This window comes from Schistocerca cancellata, chromosome 6, assembly GCF_023864275.1.
Source record: "Schistocerca cancellata isolate TAMUIC-IGC-003103 chromosome 6, iqSchCanc2.1, whole genome shotgun sequence".
NCBI classification, from domain to species: domain Eukaryota; kingdom Metazoa; phylum Arthropoda; class Insecta; order Orthoptera; family Acrididae; genus Schistocerca; species Schistocerca cancellata.
The window spans coordinates 302,191,967-302,213,312 of record NC_064631.1 but is presented as its reverse complement, the minus strand read 5'-3'; the positions used below and the strand labels follow the sequence as shown (position 1 = coordinate 302,213,312).

The 21,346-nt window shown below is 40.1% G+C and overlaps 1 protein-coding gene across 1 annotated transcript; it reads right to left on the bottom strand.

Moving 5' to 3' along the window:
• Positions 1–592: 592 nt before the first annotated feature.
• Positions 593–19,560, bottom strand: LOC126190863 (proteasome subunit alpha type-5). Its single transcript, XM_049931458.1, has 6 exons — positions 19,470–19,560; positions 19,233–19,301; positions 17,950–18,103; positions 17,701–17,876; positions 17,449–17,610; positions 593–949 (listed from the first exon to the last, which is right to left on the bottom strand). The coding sequence occupies exons 2-6, from the start codon at positions 19,299–19,301 to the stop codon at positions 782–784; spliced, it is 729 nt and encodes a 242-aa protein (XP_049787415.1). The 5' UTR covers positions 19,470–19,560; the 3' UTR covers positions 593–781.
• Between the last annotated feature and the right edge of the window lie 1,786 nt (positions 19,561–21,346).

Here is a 21,346-nt window from a genome sequence, read left to right as displayed (position 1 = left end):
TCACTGTAGTGTGTGTCCTGAAGAACAAGGGTTTGTAATTTGTAAACTGAGCGACGACGCTACATTTTTGATCTGTCTTTTATGTAAATTACATTTTCCCCTAATTACGTATTTCTGATAGCACTCCAGAGTGTAGATGATTAAAAAGGGGAAAAAATGTCCATTAGCTGTACTTGCACATACTTAAGTCTATACCTTTATTTTGCAAGAGAGACATTAATCTTTCTGTATATTTTATACCACAAAAATCACAGTCCACTAATTTATCCCCAGAAGTGATGTGTTGTTTTGTGTGACAGCAAATCAAGTTTAAGTTCTATGATTGTTTTAAACACATCGGTCAGTTTATTTCCTATGTAACATTAGGTAATCTCATTCACTGTACCTACCAACTGATTGTGTGTTGTCATATTCCATGCCAAGGTTATCTGCACACCATAAATCATTGTGCTATATGCAACCATTTTTATAGCTTTTCCTTTTTTTACTCACACACATAATAATCTAAAATGATTTTACTTCATTACATGAGCAGAAATTGGCAAACACTCTACAGGACTTAGGAAGAGGAAATCAGAGGATAGTCGAAGGCTAAGTAAAGATCACATTTACTGTTTATCATGTACAAACAAAATATTTCATTAACTTATTACAAATACCTCCCTGTAACTTACTGAGAGGTAAAATTCACTTCAGTTCTTTAATTATTGTAGATCAACAGTTCCGTAGCCAAGCACCAAAGTGAATTGATTTAGTAGATAAAGCAACAGTATATGAGCCACTATGCTATATCTTTTATCACCTCTTCAACTTCCTCCTTTGTAAACATGTGAAACAACTTGTCTGGAGTCATCGTCATCACTTCCACATTTGTTGAACTCAGCTTTTCTTCCATGACTTGCTTCAATATTGTCAATGCAGAATTCAGTGCTTCTTTCAAAGTCATTGACTGTGACATAAAATAAACAAAATTATTAACAGGAAATACATTTCTTAGATTGACATGACAAAGGGGAAAGTAACAAAACAGTAAGTATAAGTCAACAACAGTTAACAAAAATCTGCATTTTTAATTTTTTTTAGGGTGGGCATAAAGTAAGATTCCACCCGGTAATGCAAATTATAGAAAATGCCTTGGTATTGCTAGGGTTAACTGACGAAAGGAGAAAATATATGTAACTGCAACGAATGAAGCAGGTGATTGAATACAAATGTCTAAAAAACGAGATTGGCGAAAAATTCAAAATGGGTAAGCAAAAATGACAAAAGGAAATTTACAAGGCTGTACAAGCTTGCACCGTTAGGAGAAGATAGATGTGGCATACAGCAAAGAGACCTTCAAAGAAAAGAGAAGAAAATGTATGAATTTAAATTGTACATTATAGATGTTAGGTAATGGATATTATGTTTTTACAATAATAATTGGTAATATTCAGCCATAATTTCTGTCCTACACACAATGCAACATGCTTCAAGAGACAATGCTCTCATGCTTTTCAATCAGATGATGAGAGTATTCTCTCTCGAAATGCATTGTTGAGTTGTCTGTAGGATGAAAAGTTACAGTTGAATGCTACCAATAATTAACATAAAGTGTATGGATATCAAGAACTCAAACGGAAGCGAATACTAAGCAAAGATGCGAAAGCCATGAGGTGCAAGGTGTATATATATAGGGTTTATGAAATGGCAAAAATTGAGAAAATTGTTACAGAAGAATTAGAAGAAGTAGGTGGACATCTACATCTACATCTACATTTATACTCCGCAAGCCACCCAACGGTGTGTGGCGGAGGGCACTTTACGTGCCACTGTCATTATCTCCCTTTCCTGTTCCAGTCGCGTATGGTTCGCGGGAAGAACGACTGAAAGCCTCTGTGCGCGCTCAAATCTCTCTAATTTTACATTCGTGATCTCCTCGGGAGGTATAAGTAGTGGGAAGCAATATATTCGATACCTCATCCAGAAACGCACCCTCTCGAAACCTGGCGAGCAAGCTACACCGCGATACAGAGCGCCTCTCTTGCAGAGTCTGCCACTTGAGTTTGTTAAACATCTCCGTAACGCTATCACGGTTACCAAATAACCCTGTGACGAAACGCGCCACTCTTCTTTGGATCTTCTCTATCTCCTCCGTCAACCCGATCTGATACGGATCCCACACTGATGAGCAATACTCAAGTATAGGTCGAACGAGTGTTTTGTAAGCCACCTCCTTTGTTGATGGACTACATTTTCTAAGGACTCTCCCAATGGATCTCAACCTGGTACCCGCCTTACCAACAATTAATTTTATATGATCATTCCACTTCAAATCGTTCCGCACGCATACTCCCAGATATTTTACAGAAGTAACTGCTACCAGTGTTTGTTCCGCTATCATATAATCATACAAAAAGGATCCTTCTTTCTATGTATTCACAATACATTACATTTGTCTATATTAAGGGTCAGTTGCCACTCCCTGCACCAAGTGCCTATCCGCTGCAGATCTTCCTGCATTTCGCTACAATTTTCTAATGCTGCAACTTCTCTGTATACTACAGCATCATCCGCGAAGAGCCGCATGGAACTTCCGACACTATCTACTAGGTCATTTATATATATTGTGAAAAGCAATGGTCCCATAACACTCCCCCGTGGCACGCCAGAGGTTACTTTAACGTCTGTAGACGTCTCTCCGTTGATAACAACATGCTGTATTCTGTTTGCTAAAAACTCTTCAATCCAGCCACACAGCTGGTCTGATATTCCGTAGGCTCTTACTTTGTTTATCAGGCGACAGTGCGGAACTGTATCGAACGCCTTCCGGAAGTCAAGAAAAATAGCATCTACCTGGGAGCCCGTATCTAATATTTTCTGGGTCTCATGAACAAATAAAGCGAGTTGCGTTTCACACGATCGCTGTTTACGGAATCCATGTTGATTCCTACATAGTAGATTCTGAGTTTCCAAAAACGACATGATACTCGAGCAAAAGACATGTTCTAAAATTCTACAACACATCGACGTCAGAGATATAGGTCTATAGTTTTGCGCATCTGCTCAACGACCCTTCTTGAAGACTGGGACTACCTGTGCTCTTTTCCAATCATTTGGAACCTTCCGTTCCTCTAGAGACTTGCGGTACACGGCTGTTAGAAGGGGGGCAAGTTCTTTCGCGTACTCTGTGTAGAATCGAATTGGTATCCCGTCAGGTCCAGTGGACTTTCCTCTGTTGAGTGATTCCAGTTGCTTTTCTATTCCTTGGACACTTATTTCGATGTCAGCCATTTTTTCGTTGGTGCGAGGATTTAGAGAAGGAACTGCAGTGCGGTCTTCCTCTGTGAAACAGCTTTGGAAAAAGGTGTTTAGTATTTCAGCTTTACGCTTGTCATCCTCTGTTTCAATGCCATCTTCATCCCGGAGTGTCTGGACATGATGTTTCGAGCCACTTACTGATTTAACGTAAGACCAGAACTTCCTAGGATTTTCTGTCAAGTCGGTACCTAGTATTTTACTTTCGAATTCACTGAACGCTTCACGCATAGCCCTCCTTACGCTAACTTTGACATCGTTTAGCTTCTGTTTGTCTGAGAGGTTTTGGCTGCGTTTAAACTTGGAGTGAAGCTCTCTTTGCTTTCGCAGTAGTTTCCTAACTTTGTTGTTGTACCACGGTGGGTTTTTCCCGTCCCTCACAGTTTTACTCGGCACGTACCTGTCTAAAACGCATTTTACGATTGCCTTGGACTTTTTCCATAAACACTCAACATTGTCAGTGTCGGAACAGAAATTTTCGTTTTGATCTGTTAGGTAGTCTGAAATCTGCCTTCTATTACTCTTGCTAAACAGATAAACCTTCCTCCCTTTTTTTATATTCCTATTAACTTCCATATTCAGGGATGCTGCAACGGCCTTATGATCACTGATTCCCTGTTCTGCACATACAGAGTCGAAAATTTCGGGTCTGTTTGTTATCAGTAGGTCCAAGATGTTATCTCCACGAGTCGGTTCTCTGTTTAATTGCTCGAGGTGAGAGATGGGAGATATGGGAGATATGACACTGCACGAAGAATTTGACATAGCACTAAAATACCTAAGTGGAAACAAAGCCTCTCCAGTGGATGACATTCCACCATAATTACTGAGATCATTGGGCTGCAGCACTAACCAGTCCTCGGACTGAAGCCCACAACAACAACATGCACTTGATAACTGGTCATTACAAAAGTTAGGGGAAAAAGATAGAGCTCTAAATGCAAATTACAAAATACTACATTATAGCGTACTTACTACTATCACTTTACAAAGGCATTACAATTTTTAAAGTCCTATTATCTTAATATGATTTGTAATGTAAAATATTATGGTGAAGGCAGTTAAAATAAACAGCTGCTATAAACTCAGTACAGAAAGCACAGGAACATAACAATTTAAGTATCAGGAGTCAATGGGGATTGCTACTGAAATTTTATCACAGTTATAATGTAAATATATACAAGATTATAAAAGAACTCTTGTTGTTGCAGTGTGTGAAAATAACAGGGTAAACCGTATTTCAAAACTGCCATCTGTTTCTGCAAATTCCTGTTTAGGTCAAATAGTTTCTGATCCTTAGAGGCTGAGATCGGCACGCAGGCCTAGACAGGGTGCCAACAGCTATTCCCAAGGAATGCACAGAGAGTACACAAACATCACCAAATAATATAATCTTTTAGCTCAGGTAATTTTCCAAAGTATCTAAAGTGGGTACGAAATGTACCCTTATTAAAGAAAGGCAATGTTCAAAATATGTCACAGTACAATCTACTTTTGCTTCCAAAGTAGCATGAGTATAATATCAGCCATAACAGGGTTTACAAAAGTGGTACTTGAAGTTACTGACAGGAACAACTGTATTACAAACAAATTTGTCCAAGACTTCTGACACTACTGACCATACAGTACTATTAAGAAACTACAAGTACTGCTTATTAGACAAACTCCAGAGTGATTCCAACCATACCTGTAACATAGGAAGCCTACACTTCAGAGGATGCTAAATTTTAGCAAAACAATTATTGTACCCAAAACATTAAGACAGCTGTTTCTTCAGTAAGTGTGTGGGGTCAATTCTGGCCGTAATCTTTGTCAAAGACTTTCCAGGCAATGAAAGACATGACGAAATAAATTATCTTTGTTGGTGACAGCTAAGTCACTGATCAAATGACAAAGTAGCACCATTATCAGGGTATGAGCATAGTGGAGCAGGTACATGAATCCTGTATCACCCCAAGGTCCTAAGGAGGTGGTTTGCTGTTGCCTTCCTCCAACCTATAATGAAGTGTTTGTGTGTGTGATTGACAAACAAAAGCTTGTGCAGTGTTGGGTTCGTTTTGTTCAGGATGAAGAGAATGGGGGAGGTAAAGGCTGGTTCTGGCACACAGCCTACCGCTCACAACTAGGGCAAAGAGGATACCACACTAAAATGTCAATAATATCCTCATCTGACAGAAGAACCACCGTCAACAGTGTCACATGCATCACTTCACGAGATATTTAACTCAGGACATTGATGCAAAGACTGGCAATCAGGAACATTACACCACCATCTGTCCTCTTTTCATCATCCAAATATTGGGAGTGAAAATTTCCCATCACCAGGATTTGAACCGGGTTGCCTCCGAGTCAAGCACCATTGCACAGACATGCATTGTGACCTAGGCTACTAGTTGGCATACACTGCTGAATGTCTTCCCTTATTACCTGGTGTGTGAAAGATGTAAGAGCTTAGTGGGTCTCCACAACCACCGTGGGGACCAGCAATTGGTCATACTCCTTTCATCTGACACTTTTCTGCTACATTTCCTCGATTCACGGGGAGCACTTGATGACTAATCTTGTCGTCGTGACTACAGAAGAGCGTGGTACACGTCTTCTGTTATTCCTTTCATAAAGTCTGAAATTTTTTCAGCTTCTGTTATATTTGCATTTACAACATGGCGTAGAGCCAAAATATTCTGTATGAACAGACGTGTTGTTTCCCCATGACACTGGACCCTGTTCTTCAGCTAAGCAGACTTCCTGCTGGTTGTCACTAAATGTTTTCTTCAGTTGACCTCAAATTTGTCCCATCTACTGAGCTACTCTGCATTGTTCTTGACCAATGATGATATGCCATCCAAGTAACATTGCAAATTTACAAAACACAGCATGTCATCCCATCTGTTGGTGACTCAGTCAAACCTTTTCAACCATTTTGTTGGGTCTTGACCAATGCCTGCGAACAACATTGATGGATGCCTGATGTGCAGACGACTTACTGCTATTTTGGAATTCATCTGTCTCCTGGATATATGGATCTTGTACCACTCATATTCTAGATTCTGCCGGGATAGGTGGTGGCTTAATTGGTGCCATGGTGATGTAGATAGTGTGAAGTACCCAGTGTCACGTCAAAATCACAATAGAGTCAAATTCCCGAGGCTGGCTTGTTAATGAAGCACAACAGTGTGTAAATTTATTACTGACACAAACATACAGCCAGACCTGTACTGGCCTCCTGGATGGAGAAGAGTGCTGTTTTTTTAAACAAACACAGAATATTAAAAATCACAAGTATTTATGCAGCCACCAATATTCCAGATACGCAAACATTACAAACATCACACACATAAGGCAAAGAGCCCGAGTTCAAGTCTTGGTCCAGCACACAATTTTAATCTGCCAGAACGTGCACACACCTCTGCACAGTTTCATTCAGCAATAGTAATACTATTTATGTGTAAGATATTAATTTCAAATTAATAATAATGACAAGAGAAAGAAAAAGGGACACCTATGGTCTGATTTCAGGAGCATGCAAAGTACAGCAGCTGAAGAGTATCATAAGTGATAGGAGTGGACAGTATTCTGAACATGAAGGTGCTCAACTTTCGTAGTTGGTTATAAATACATGCTTTCCACATGTGTAAAATTAAAATCATGCACTCCAGTTCACTAGACATACAACCATTTCAAGGGTGAACACTGGGGTGAAGTGACCAATGTGAGCCATTGGTATATTTTTTGAAGTACGACGTCACATGTTGTGCACATGACACCTCCAAAGTTCCAGTTGTAGACATCACTTATGATTTGTTTACAATATCTCATTTAGATCTTGTGTGCCCCAAAGCAGTCATTCGAAGTTGTGGCTGGTTCGAATTCAATCAGTCACACTGTGTTGGTATCACTTATAATTGCATGTAACATTTGTTTTGAGTTGCTGTTATTAAATCCTGATTCTAGTTGGGTTTTAAGAATGATGGAAATGGGATTAGGTGGCAGAGATGGTGATCTACTAAGGGTAGGGTTATTTGTGTCACACTGTATGAGACTTACATACATTTATAAAAAATTTTATAACCTAAAAAGTAACATAATTAACTGTTTGTTTGCAGGTAAATGGCTGCAGCCCCAGTTTGCCCTTAGATGAACCAAAACAAAATGACATAGTCCATTGACACAGTAAAGTTTTGGGTGATAATTCATTTTTGGCAGCCATGGAAAAGTCATTGGGATTGGCCTGACACAATTACTGGAGTTCTGTTGCTGCCGAATATGAATTACCATACGGTAATAATAGACAACACCACTTTATTGTGGCTCCAACAGTGGCAGACTACAGCACTGTGGCACAGGGATTTCCATGTCTACCAAAACTGCAGGCAAACAAACAATAATAATAATAAAAATAATAATAATTATGTATTAATTACTAATCTTAGAAGAGTTACAGAAACAGTGGCCCATATAAAATTATTACCTGATTTCTGTCAATAGTTCTTTATTATATATTTATTTCAAAATTAATGTAAGTGTAATTAAGATCTTTGTGTGTTCTCTCACCAAAAAACCTTCAGTTCCTGCCTTTCTGTATTTGTTCTAGTAACAGTCTTGTGTTGTTGGCAACATCAACTAAGGGTTGTTCTTCGAGTCTTCTTTTACTAGCATGTTAATGGTTCCATTGATCTACTGGCACAGCACAAGCCTTTCAAGTTACTCACTACACTTACATACATACACTGGAAGCTACCATACACTGTCACTTCCTTTCTTGTTCCATTCACAAATGGGGACAGAGATAAATGTCTGCTTACACGCTGCCCTATGAGCTCTAGTTTCTCTTATATTGTCTTCATTGTCTTTATGCGAAATGTACATTGGTGGCAGTAGAATTGTTCTGCAGTCAGATGCAAATGCCAGGTCTCTATATTATTTCAATAGTGTTTCACAAAAACAGCACCATCTTCCCACCAAGGATTTGCATGACTTCATGAAGGTTCTCTGCAACACTTGCATGTTGATTGAACCTACCAGTAACAAATTTAGCTTTCTAATTCGACCTGACAGCGATCCCAGAAACTCTAGCAGTACACAATAATGGGTCACACTACTGTTCTATACAAATAATGGGTCACACTACTGTTCTATACACAGTCTCCTTTATAGATGAGCTACACTCACCTAGAATTCTCCTAATTAACTGAAGTACACTATTTTCCTTCTCTGCAACCGAAGTTATGTTTGTTCTACTTTACAACACTGTGCCTAGATATTTAATCAACATGACTGTTTCTAGCAGCACACTGATGATAGGCCTACTCATCTGCACTCAATTACATTTTTTCCACATTTAGAGCAACCTCCATTCATCACACCACATAGAAATTGTGTTCAGGTCATATTGTATCCTTATGCAGTCACTTGACGATATTTTCACCCACATTAAAGCATCATCAGCTAAGTCACAGATTGCTGTTTGCCCGACACATCACACCACTTACTTCTATAGATCACAAGAGTGGTTCTATCACACTTCCCAGGATCATTCCTGACGATACTCTTGTCTCTTACAACACTTGTCATGGAAGATGATAAACTGTGTTCTGTTACTGAAAAAGTCTTCGAATCATTCAACTATCTGGGAACCTATCCCATAAGGTCAGACCTTCAACAGTCTGCAATGGAGCACAGTGACAAATACTTTCCGGAAATCTAGGAATATGGAATCTGCCTGTTGTCCTTCATCCATAGTTCACAGGATATCATGTGAGAAAAGGCCAAGCTCATTTTTACACGAGCGGTAATTTCTATTACCGCGATAATTCATGGACAGAAGTTTTTCAGTTTCAAAGAAATTCATTCTACTCAAACTTACAGTATGCACAAGAATACAGCCACAAACCAATGTTAAGGAAATTGTGGAGTCACCTGCGCTTTTTTATAGCTAATTGGGACTTTCATCTGGGCAACAGATTCGCAATAAAATTCAAATGGCTCTGAGCACTATGGGACTTAACATCTGAGGTCATCAGTCCCCTAGAACTTAGCACTACTTAAACCTAACTAACCTAAGGACATCACACACATCCATGCCCGAGGCAGGATTCGAACCTGCGACCGTAGCAGTCGCGCGGTTCCGGACTGCAGCGCCTAAACCACGTGGCCACCGCGGTTGGCAGATTTGCAATAAATGCAAGTAAGATTGGGCTATTGAAATGACATTGTTTTAAAATTTGTCATTTTTTATAGTTAAAACAGTGACAGCTTAGATTTTAGGCAAATAGTTTCTTTACAGAGGGTATTTAAAAAGAAAGTTTTGCTGGGAAAAAAGAAAATTTTGATGATATTTAAAATTTTTTGTAAATTCGTAACTCAATAACAATTTCTTGAATCACTCTGAATGGCTTTTGTTGATCAATCACCTTCAGAAAGATTCCTTACAATGAGTTTGCAGATTTACATTGTGGTTGACCTCCCACCAGCGACAAATTTCACGAAGACTGATCAGAGCCAGTCACTGGCAATTCCATGATATGCACAACATGACTCAAGAGAATGGGATGTGACACACATTAAAATACAGGCCTCGTTAGGTGTACTGAAGACTGCAGGAGATTTGATTTTGAATAAAGGACTGTGAAACATATTTGCTACAAATGCACTCCATAAAATTTGACTGAAGCTTAATAACAGGCTTGTATCAAATGGTGTAAGCAACAGTCAGCTGCTTGAGACTTCAAAGATGTACCAAAACTAACAAAGGCAGTTTGTTCCAAAAGCACATTCAACAAAATTAATACTTGTTTCTTTGGAGGAGGAAATTTATGTTTAACGTCCCGTCGACAACGAGGTCATTAGAGACGGAGCACAAGCTCGGATTAGGGAAGAATAGGGAAGGAAGTCGGCCATGCCCTATCGAAGGAACCACCCTGGCATTTGTCTGAAGCGATTTAGAGAAATCACGGAAAACCTATATCAGGATGGCCGGACGCAGTTTGAACCGTCGTCCTCCTGAATGCAAGTCCAGTGTGCTAACCAGCTGCGCCACCCCACTCGGTGTGTTTCTTTGGGAAATACGGAAGCGTCCGATCCAACCCGTCGGCTTTGACCCATGACGTCACAAATATGGCGGAAACGACCATAAACGACAATTCCAATATGGCGGATATAAAAACGTTGCATACGTATCACAAAGACGAAAACACATAGAAAAACAACACACACAAAGGTTTCACAAGAACAATCTGCTAACATTGATAGCAAACAAAGATAATAATAAACAAGTGGTACTCAAGGCCAGGCAGTGGGGGGCGGCTGCGCCCCCCCTGACCCCCCCGCCAAAAAAAACCTCCCAACCTAACCTCGTATTCAGGGCTACGCTACAGATCAATGTGTAGGTCAATCAAAAGATAAAAAAAGAAACAAATAAAAAAAAGAAAAAAAACAATATTGATTCATTAGACATAACGAGTAGCGACAAAACATATAGACCATAAAGATTGAACAATCTAATGGCAAACTGATAAAAGCCTCATAGACGACGTTAAAACAAAAAGTACAGTAAAAAGGTAAACTATATATTACAGGCCCTAAAACTCCTACTAAGGTAACGTCAACGAGGCAACATCTACAAACACGCCACACTCACAAGCCAAACTCCGCGCCGTAATGACATCACACACCACAACACCCTTACGTCACGGGTCAAAGCCGACGCGTGAGATCGGATGTTTCTGTTGAACCTTTCTTTGTTACACTGGGCACATTGCGACCATTTCTTTGGAGGATCGACAACTGACAGTAATGGTATACAACAATTTGTCACAATTGATTGGTGAAATTAGGATAAACAAACAAAAATATGGCACAATTCTTTGTCATAGTGCCAATTGTGAGATTACAGACACATACAGGCACGTGTGTGCTGTTTTGCCAGGCAATGAAGCACAAGTCCTGACAGACAAGCACAGCTTGTGAGGAAGTAATAAGGGGAGCATTCTGGCTAGCAGATATGCTCTCAGCCTCTGCTATTGGGAAAACTTGCAGTCCACGAAGTAAGCCGGCTGGTAGATTTGCAGCAAGAAATCCGCAGCACTATTACTATGAGTGGCTTTCCTCAGGCGAGTGGCTGTTGGAGGTAAGCATGTGGTGTGAGGGCGTTGACATGGCAGGAATTCAGAGGCCACAAATTATTTCACAACTGCTGCATAAGTAAAATCCATACTAATGAAGACAGAGGAACAGGCTATGGCAGCATAAGAAAGAGAGAAAAAAGGCTAGGAAGCATGATTAAACATTCACTGCGTATGTACAACAGTATGTAAGATACTGACGGTGGAGAGATGAATGTACTTAATTCCTTCAAAAATTGCTACCTTCTACATATCTTAAGTGATCTTAACGAACAAAGATAGTGCTTGAGCAGCACTATAGGAAAACAGCTTTGGAATTTTTATTAAAGCAGCAGAATTTGTGTTATGAACCAGAATGTCTGTCAGAGTATTAAAAAAACACATTTTATTGCAAAATAAATTGTGAAACAGTAAGATTAGTGGCAGTATTTGATAATACACTAAAGTAGCTGTCTGGGTCGAAGCTTTATTCTCATTAGGTAAATGATAATGATGTCCATTTCCCAGAAGATGCAAATAAACCAGAAAACAATACCACAGGAAAAAAAAGTCAATGTCATCACAGAAAATAAGTTCAAATTACCTCCCCAATTCATTTGCAACAGTTTTCGCTACAATAAATTTGGTATAATTTTTATTTATAATAAAGTTTATGGAGAACCAACAAAAAAATGTATTTAGTATTTTATCTATATTAAATGTCTTCAGCAACTGTAGTTTTATGTCGAAATAATCAGTAACCAGTTACTTAAAAGAAATTTCTGTTACGCAACTGGTTGCTGCTTATTTCAATACTTGGAAAACAAAATGCAAATTTTCTGATAAATAGACAAAAAAACTGCTATTTTTAACAGCTCAAAGGAATCGGGAAAGAGCAAGTCATGAAAGTATTTAGATGTGTAATTTTTATAGCAATATGTACAGAATATTTAACTCTGTGGGTTTTGCAATTACAGATCAAGTCTTTATAGGGCAGCAGCAATGTAGGCCTGGATCAGTTGGCAAGGATCAGTGAGTGAGGATGTGCACTGATAAGAGCGGAATGTCAGTCACTGTTAAAATGTTTTAGACAACAACTCCAGTGCTTGTAGAATTTCTGATGGGTAGTTGCGCTTGTGAACTAACTCTGAACAGCAGAGCTGTTTTAGACTTGGAAAAATCTATATCGATCCAGGATTTTAATGCTTAGCTACAGTGTGGTATTCAGAGAATTGTGAAATTCCAGCATACATTACAGGACTTTTAAAAGTTACCCAGAAGTGATTCTTCAGTTTCTCCTGGCATATTTGCTGCTTGAACAGTCCACAGGTATAATGCCGGTTCATAGTGTCCAACGGGCACAATATTTCGGCGATCAGACATGTCGCCATCGTCAGGTGCGCTGACGAAAAGAGCTCCTGTGGGTGGGTGGTCGATTTAAATCCCCTCCCCCCGCGGGCCGCTCTCTTCGCCATCCGCGCCTGCGCACCGGCGGTCACGAAGACGTGGGCGTCAAATCTGTCGTAGGATCGATGTGCTTGCTACGTACGCCCAGGTCGCCAGTTCGTACTTCTTGTTGAGAGTCTTCTTAATTACATTCAGTGCCGGGTCCCAAACCTTGCTGAGATTGTAGCCGCAATCTCGGTTGATAAGATCTTCCCTGGTGTGAATTTCAATAGCCTCCCTTATAACGCTGTCCCAATATTTAGAGGTCTGAGCCAGGATCTTGGTACGCTCATAATCCATCTCGTGTTTCTAGGACAAACAGTGCTCTGCTACCACCGACTTATTTGGATATTTCAGTCGAGTGTGCCTTTGATGTTCTCGGCAACGATCTTCGATGGTGCGCACTGTTTGTCCGAAATCAATCTTCCCACACTCACAGGGAATTTGGTATATGCCGGCCTTTCTCAAACTGACGTCATCTTTCACACTTCCTAGTAATGCCCGTGTTTTATTGGGTGTGCAAACGACGGTTTTAACTCTGTGTTTCTTTAATATACGGCCGATTTTCTCCGATATTGCGTCATTGTACGGAATAAAGGAAGTGGCTACCTCTTCTTCTGTGACTTCATCAGTCTCCACAGGTTGTGCTGTGGTGGTGGGACGGAGAGTGCGTCTAATCTGCCATTCCGAGTGCCCGTTTTTTTCGGAACATGGTCTTGAGGTGTTCCAATTCCTGGGGCAGATTCTCTGCGTCTGAGATGCTGTGCGCCCTGTATACTAGTGTTTTTAGTACTCCATTCCTCCGAGAAGGGTGGTGGCAGCTGTCTGCATGCAGGTACAGGTCAGTGTGCGTTTTCTTCCTGCACACACCGTGTCTCAGGGTATCATCAGCTCTTCTCTTGAGCATGACGTCCAGGAATGGTAATCTTCCTTCTGCTTCGGTCTCCATAGTGAATTTGATGTTCGGATGTATGGAGTTCAGGTGTGTAAGGAAATCCAGGAACTTGTCCCTACCATGGGGCCAGATGACGAATATGTCATCGACATAATGGAAGAAACAAGTAGGTTTCCAGTTGGATGACGCCAAGGCTTCCTCCTCAAAGTACTCCATGTACAAATTCGCGACCACCGGCGAGAGTTGGCTGGCCATTGTAACTCCATCCGTTTGCTCTTAGTATTCCCCATTAAACAGAAAATATGTTGAGGTCAAGACATGTCTAACAAGTTCAGTGGTCTTCTCGTCAAATTTCTACCCAATAAGTTCGACTGACTCTCGTAGAGGCACCCTGGTGAATAATGAAACCACGTCGAAGCTCACTGGGATATCAGTGTCTTTTAGTCTGAAGTTGTCGAGAAGTTTCACGAAATCCACGGAATTACGGATATGGTGAGGGCATTTACCTACATAGGGGCTAAGTAATTCAGGCAGATTAAAGAAACACTGAGTTAAAACTGTCTTTTGCCCGCCCAATAAAACACGGGCATCACTGGGAAGTGTGAAAGATGACGTCAGTTTGAGAAAGGCCGGCATATACCAAATTCCCTGTGAGTGTGGGAAGATTGATTTCGGACAAACAGTGCGCACCATCGAAGATCGTTGCCGAGAACATCAAAGGCACACTCGACTGAAATATCCAAATAAGTCGGTGGTAGCAGAGCACTGTTTGTCCTAGAAACACGAGATGGATTATGAGCGTACCAAGATCCTGGCTCAGACCTCTAAATATTGGGACAGCGTTATAAGGGAGGCTATTGAAATTCACACCAGGGAAGATCTTATCAACCGAGATTGCGGCTACAATCTCAGCAAGGTTTGGGACCCGGCACTGAATGTAATTAAGAAGACTCTCAACAAGAAGTACGAACTGGCGACCTGGGCGTACGTAGCAAGCACATCGATCCTACGACAGATTCGACGCCCACGTCTTCGCGACCTCCGGTGCGCAGGCGCGGACGGCAAAGAGAGCGGCCCACGGGGGTAGGGGATTTAAATCGGCCGCGCACCCTCAGGAGCTCAGTTTGTCAGCGCACCTGACGATGGCGACATGTCTGATCGCCGAAATATTGTGCCTGTTGGACACTATGAACCGGCAGTATACCCGGTACATTCTTGATTGGGCATGTAAACTCGCTGTTGCGCTCACAGTACTAAGCAAAGATTTAATAGAATAATCACTAAACAGAACCCAGCTAGTGTTATGGACAACAAGTTGTTTTTACAACTGAAACCCTGCCTGTAATTAATCTACAAATTATGTAGAAATAAAGGAGGTGACTCACCAGAAGACAGAAGCACTGTGTCGTCAATAGCTACACAAACAAAAGGTACAGAGCTTGGCTAGCTTTCAAAATGTACTCACTTTTTGGAAAAAAGCGCGCGCGCACACACACACACACACACACACACACACACACACACACACACACACACACACACACAATCCCCCCCCCCCCCCCCGTATTGTAGGCAGTCGACTGAGCACTATGTAGGGAGGCAGACTTGTGATTGTTTGAAAAAGGGAGCCAACCTCAGGATCTTTTGTTTGTGTATCTACCGAAAACACAGCACTTCTGGCTTCTGGTGAGTTGTCTCCTTTACTCCAAAATAATTTGTAAATCTCAACCACCACTTTCCGTAACTTCATGGCAGATTAAAACTGTTTGCCGGACGAAGACTAATTCGGAACTTCCGTCTAGCAAACAGTATTAATCTGCCAGGATGTTTCATATGAGTATACTCTCCACTCCAAAGTGAAAATTTTATTCTGAGAACTTTCCATACCAGCTGTCAAACCACAGGTTCAACAAGTTGGAAAAAATTCACCGAATTAATACTTCACTGTGTGTATTCACTTGATTTATTGCCGTATGACTTCTTCTTGTTCCCTTTATGCCCAATAAAAAAAGTGTCAACGGCAGTTTTCATCATCTCATAAAGCTGTTGAATTTATCCAAAACTATGTTTCTGAAATAGTCGAAGCCTGGGACACTAAGAGAAGGCTTAATTTATAATGCCCCAATAGACGCAAATCCTTTTTCTATTATGTGTCACTCGAAACAAACATTCTGAATTGTTCTACATTATGTACACTGCAGCAAGGAAAGCAATGCTATCACCACGAATAAGCCAATTTGAATTTTGTTGGAAAATAACAAACTCAAACCTACGAGGGTCACTCCAAAAGAAATGCACACTATTTTTTAAAAATCCAAAATCCATATTTTATTCTACATCTTTGAAAGTTTTACAGTGTGTAGATACATCCTTTAGGAACAATATTTTCATTTCTCCACATAATTTCCATCCCTCTCAACTGCCTTAAGCCATCTTGGAACCAGCGGCTGTATACCTGCACGGTAAAATTCTAGACCAACCTGTTTGGCAGCATGCCCAACGGAGTCATCCTCTTCAAACCTTGTTCCATGAAGAGGGTCTTTCAGTTTCCAAAAAGAGATGATAATCACATGGAGCCAGGTCAGGACTGTAAGGCGGGTGTTTCAGTGTTGTCCACCCTACTTTTGTGATCGCTTCTATGGTTTTTTGACTGACATGTGGCCGTGCATTGTTGTGCAAAAACAAAACGTCCTGCTTTTGCCGATGTGGCCGAACACGACTCAGACAAGTTTGAAGTTTCTTCAGTGTTGTTACATATGCATCAGAATTTATGGTGGTTCCACTTGGAATGATGTCCACAAGCAAGAGTCCTTCAGAATTGAAAAACACCGTAGCCATAACTTTTCCAGCAGAAGGTGCAGTTTCAAATTTTTTTTTTCCTTGGGTGAATTTGCATGATGCCACTCCATCGATTACCATTTCGTTTCTGGTGAAAAATGATGGAGCCATGTTTCATCACCTGTCACAATTCTTCCAAGAAATTCATCTCCACCATTCTCGTAATGTTCCAAAATTTCGCTGCATACCAGTTTTCTTGTTTCTTTGTGAGCCACTGACAACATCCTGGGAACCCACCTGTGACAAACTTTTTTTAACCTTAACACTTTCAGTATTCTGCAAACACTTCCTTCCCCTATCCCAACGTAGTGTGACAATTTGTTCACTGTGATGTGTCTGTCAGCAGTCACCGATTTGGTAACACTCTGCACATTGTCTGGAGTGTGTGCAGAATGAGGCCTGCCGCTGCGAGGACTGTCCTCAATATTGCCGTGCCCGCTTTCATCACATAACCTGCTTGGCCACCGACTAACTACTGAGATCGACAGCAGGATCTCCAGACACCTTTTTCAACCTCTTGTGGATGTTTCCCACTCTGTCGTTTTCACAGCACAATAATTCTATGACAGCATGCTGCTTCTGACGAACGTAAAGTGTAGCAGTCATCTTGAAGGCACTCACGGGAACAGGTTGAACTAAGTTTGAGAACAAGCGGGAAGGATGTATCCACACACTGTAAAACTTTCACACATGCAGAATGAAAACTGTATTTTTACAAAAATAGTGTGCATTTCTTTTGGAGTGACCCTCCTATAAAAGCAAATATGGCAGTTAAGTGGAGAAATGAAGTTCTGATGGAAGATGCAAAGAAGAGCAGACAGTTTATAAAGCAATACTGTGTTGTAAATTAAGAACAAAACTATAACTCATTACCTTATGATAAACCTCCTGCAAGTTCTGCTGGGCACCTTCGCTACCCGAGCCTATGGCTTTTGCTTCGAACTGAACAAAAGTCCCCGAAGGATCCATATGAAATAGCTGAGGGCCTTTCTCATCACAGCCAGCAAATAAAATGGCTACACCAAATGGACGACTCTATACAAACAGAAAAAAATCAATGTTACATACTTCTCTGACACTACTAACAAAGTATCAACTGGTAATTGTAAACAATCTGTTCATTACCATGGCACCTCCATCATCATCTGAGTCACCAAACTGAATGGCAAGGTTGGACACAGCTTGAGCAACTGATTCTACACTCATCTTCTCATTATAAATAAACCAGTGATTCTGACACTCTATCCTTGCACGATCCAACATTGTCCGTGAATCTGCCATTAGCCCACTGACGGCACAACCTGCATCATAACACCCATATTTATACAATTACTGTAATACACAATTTGTAATGAAAAGTGGTTTTCCACCTACCTATATGTTTATCCACTTCAACAATCTTTTCAATTGTTGTTGGTTCCATCAATGGAGATGTTATACGTTTTTCTACAGCCAGAACAACACCTTCTGAGGTGCAAATTCCAATGGCTGTAGAGCCCAATTTTATGGCTTCAATAGCATATTCAACCTAAAAGATAAAATCAATACAAATATCAGTCATGCAATATTTAATTCTTCCTTATTAAGGGCCAAGGTATAGCCTGTTGGTTGCACAGGTAACCATCAGTTTACAAACCGAAAGGTCTGGCTTCAACTAGCAGTTGATTGCGGGATACTTTCTAGTATTTAAGATAGCTTTTATTGCAGAGTGAAAGTGGAAATCTGAATAGTGTATACCACAAATTACACATCATGCTAAGTTCTTTTGCAGCAAGATGTCAGGTTAAAGAAGACATGAAATCTGAGCTACGGCACGGAGGAAAAGAGTGAATTCCTGTCAGTTTTGCAGTGCATCATGAAATACTTTTGATTTTGAACCAGTGGCTCTGGCTCACTACTAGTCAGAATCTATTACATGTTCAACATTTCACGAAACTGATACTGTACTGATGCAACTCTTCTCTGTGAAGGGGCAGTATGATGGTTTGGTTTATTACTATCATTTTCTAACGTCCTCCACTACGTACAATTATGCAAGGGGAACCTTCATGTCAAGAGCAACTTTATTACAAAACTACCCCCAAAAATTAGCTACGAGGATGACGTGTATGCTGTATACAACTATTTAAAAAATAAACTTGTCAACTGAACGCTTAAATAAATGCTGATGATAATATATAGTGCAGAAGCTTTCAGAGACCCGTTAACACTTATCTACTAATGAGAAACTTACAAGGTGAAGTGTGTGTACGTAATTACAAAATGTATATTGTAGGAAACAAGCAGATAATTCTTCTACATTTTTAATTAGTCTATAAGAAAGCAGACGATATTTCCAAGCATGCACAACTCGCTGAATTAATATAAAATCCACTTGGTTAGAGTCGCGACAAAAATGGGGAGAAGAAATCATATTCCTTTGTGAATGTCGTATTCCAATTGTTGCAGTCACAACAACGTGTGGTTTTATTTTCCCATATCTGTTGTGAGTTTCATTACGTCAGTATTCAGTTGAAAATTTGGCAAAATTATTTACCAAACATTACAAATTTCCTAAGCCACATGACTTAACTTTTGAAAGAAAAGACCGCTCACAGAGGTCTTCTATCAACATACACTTACACAAATTATAATGAATTATACAGTGATTGTATTACCTGGAACAGTCGTCCTTCGGGTGAAAATGTGTTAACACCTCTATCGTACTCCGACCGTGTCAAAAACATCTGAAAACAAAATCATGAGAACCCACAAATAAACTTCGACAACCAGTGAATAGCATTTTTTTTCGGGGCTAGAATGAAGTATTCCATTACTCCACACATTAACATGAATATTGAACATAAAACAAGATTTCTGGTAACATAAATAAAATCGGAAAATAAATAACTAACCGTAACCACTCAAATCAGTCGCCTCACGCGTCAAAACTCAAACAACCTAGTCACTACAACCAAAGAATGATATGTGCAGCAGTTGCACAGTGTTTCACGATAACAATTGAAGGCTACAACTAAGGTCTTTGACTAGATAATACCATGAAAATTATTGTCAACTACTCGGTTAAACTACTCCGTTAATTTTACAATAATTTCATAACCTTTCTTTGTATTTTCCATTATTTTGTTTTTGGAATACATCAGGTTATACATAAATTTAATCATATGTTCTCATTTTAGCATTAGGCTATTACGCGCTGTTTCCTACAGATGCGAAAGTCCCATATTTATTGCGTTTGTGTTGAGATCATTTACAGAGCTTTTCTGTTTCATATGAATCTGTCTCTAGTTAAAGGTTTTGTGACTAATTTTGTCAGCTGTTTATCAGAATAAACATAATAAACTTCAGTCTCTTTATTTTCAACATGTTCGCATATACAGTGCTATTTAATATCAATGTGCTTGGTATGTTTGTGATGTTCTGTGTTTTTAATCAGGTGAATAAGAATTAGATTCTCAACATGGATTTTGTTGCTTTGTCTGACTGATAACAAAGTTCATTGAGACAACCATGCAATCAAACAATTTTAGTAGTGGCATCTGAAGATTCGTGTATTGAGCCTCCATTGTTGAATTGTTTACACATTTCTGCCAATGTGAACACTATGTCACCAGCAAAGCCGGTATCTGAGTAGAGCACCTGTCCAGTCGAGTCAGCTTTGTACTTTATGGTCAGGTCCCTGGTCCCCTGTACATACTTCATAATCTTGATAACAGCATGCCAATGATCGAGACCCAGATTATGTATAAACCTACTAACCATGCTCACAGCGACCATGATGTCTGGCTGTGAGACAGTTGCTGCAAACATTAAGCTGCTGAGTGTTTGCTGATAAGGTTTGCTTTCCATCTCCTTTACCTCATGCTGGTTTGCAGGAGACTGCCCGCTGTGCAACATGATTCCAACATCAAAAGGAGTGGAGTTCGGTTTTGAATCATCCATGTTGAACTTCTGAAGCGAACAATTGATGTATCTTTGCTGGCATATAGAGATTTCCTTTGTAGAAGGGCTTTGTTCAATTTCCAGTCCATATATTCCAATGCCCACAGTAATTTCAGTCATTGATCCCAGTGCTGTCAAAACATTTTCCAGTATTTCTGGAGACTTACAAATGAGCGAGCCATCATCCATATGAAGTGGCAGGTAAACTCAGTGTCATCTGTTAGCACATGGAAAACACATTTGTCTGTATTCAGTTGCACAAAGCCAAACATTCTCAGAAACTGTACAAATTTTTGGTTCCAACAGTGTGGTGATTGTTTGAGTCCATATAGACTCTCCTTCAGCGTACAAACATTATTTGAGCTATCTACAACAAAACCTTCTGGTTGCTCCATATAAAATTCTTCTTTCAAATCCCCATTCAGGAATGCAGACTTAACATCAAACTGCCTAATTTCCATATCTCATGAAACTGCTATGGCTAATAAAACTCTGATTGAATCATATTGGACAACAGGAGAGAATTCCTCTTCATGATCAATGCCTTTTCGTTGTGAATAACCTTTTGCACATAATCTAGCTTTAAAACAGTCAGTTTATCCCTCAGAATTCTGCTTCAAATGACAGACCCACTTACATCCAATTGCCTTGGGTTGTGTGGTAATGGTACTGGATCCCAAGTTATGTTCTTCTTCAAGAATGTTATTTCTTCTTCCATTGCTTTTTTCCACTTTGATTACTCGTTCGTTGCAACTGCTTCTTCAAAAATTTGAGGTTCAAACATAATGGCAGAGCAAGCTATAGCTTGGTCCCACAAACGAGCAGGTGC

Coding starts and splice junctions, on each gene's coding strand:
- LOC126190863 (XM_049931458.1), bottom strand. CDS start 19,301: ATGTTTTTGACACGGTCGGAGTACGATAGAGGTGTTAACACATTTTCA. Junction 17,877..17,949: donor TGAAGTGGATAAACATATAG/GTAGGTGGAAAA, acceptor GTTATGATGCAG/GTTGTGCCGTCAGTGGGCTA. Junction 950..17,448: donor TGCAGGAGGTTTATCATAAG/GTAATGAGTTAT, acceptor TTTATGTCACAG/TCAATGACTTTGAAAGAAGC.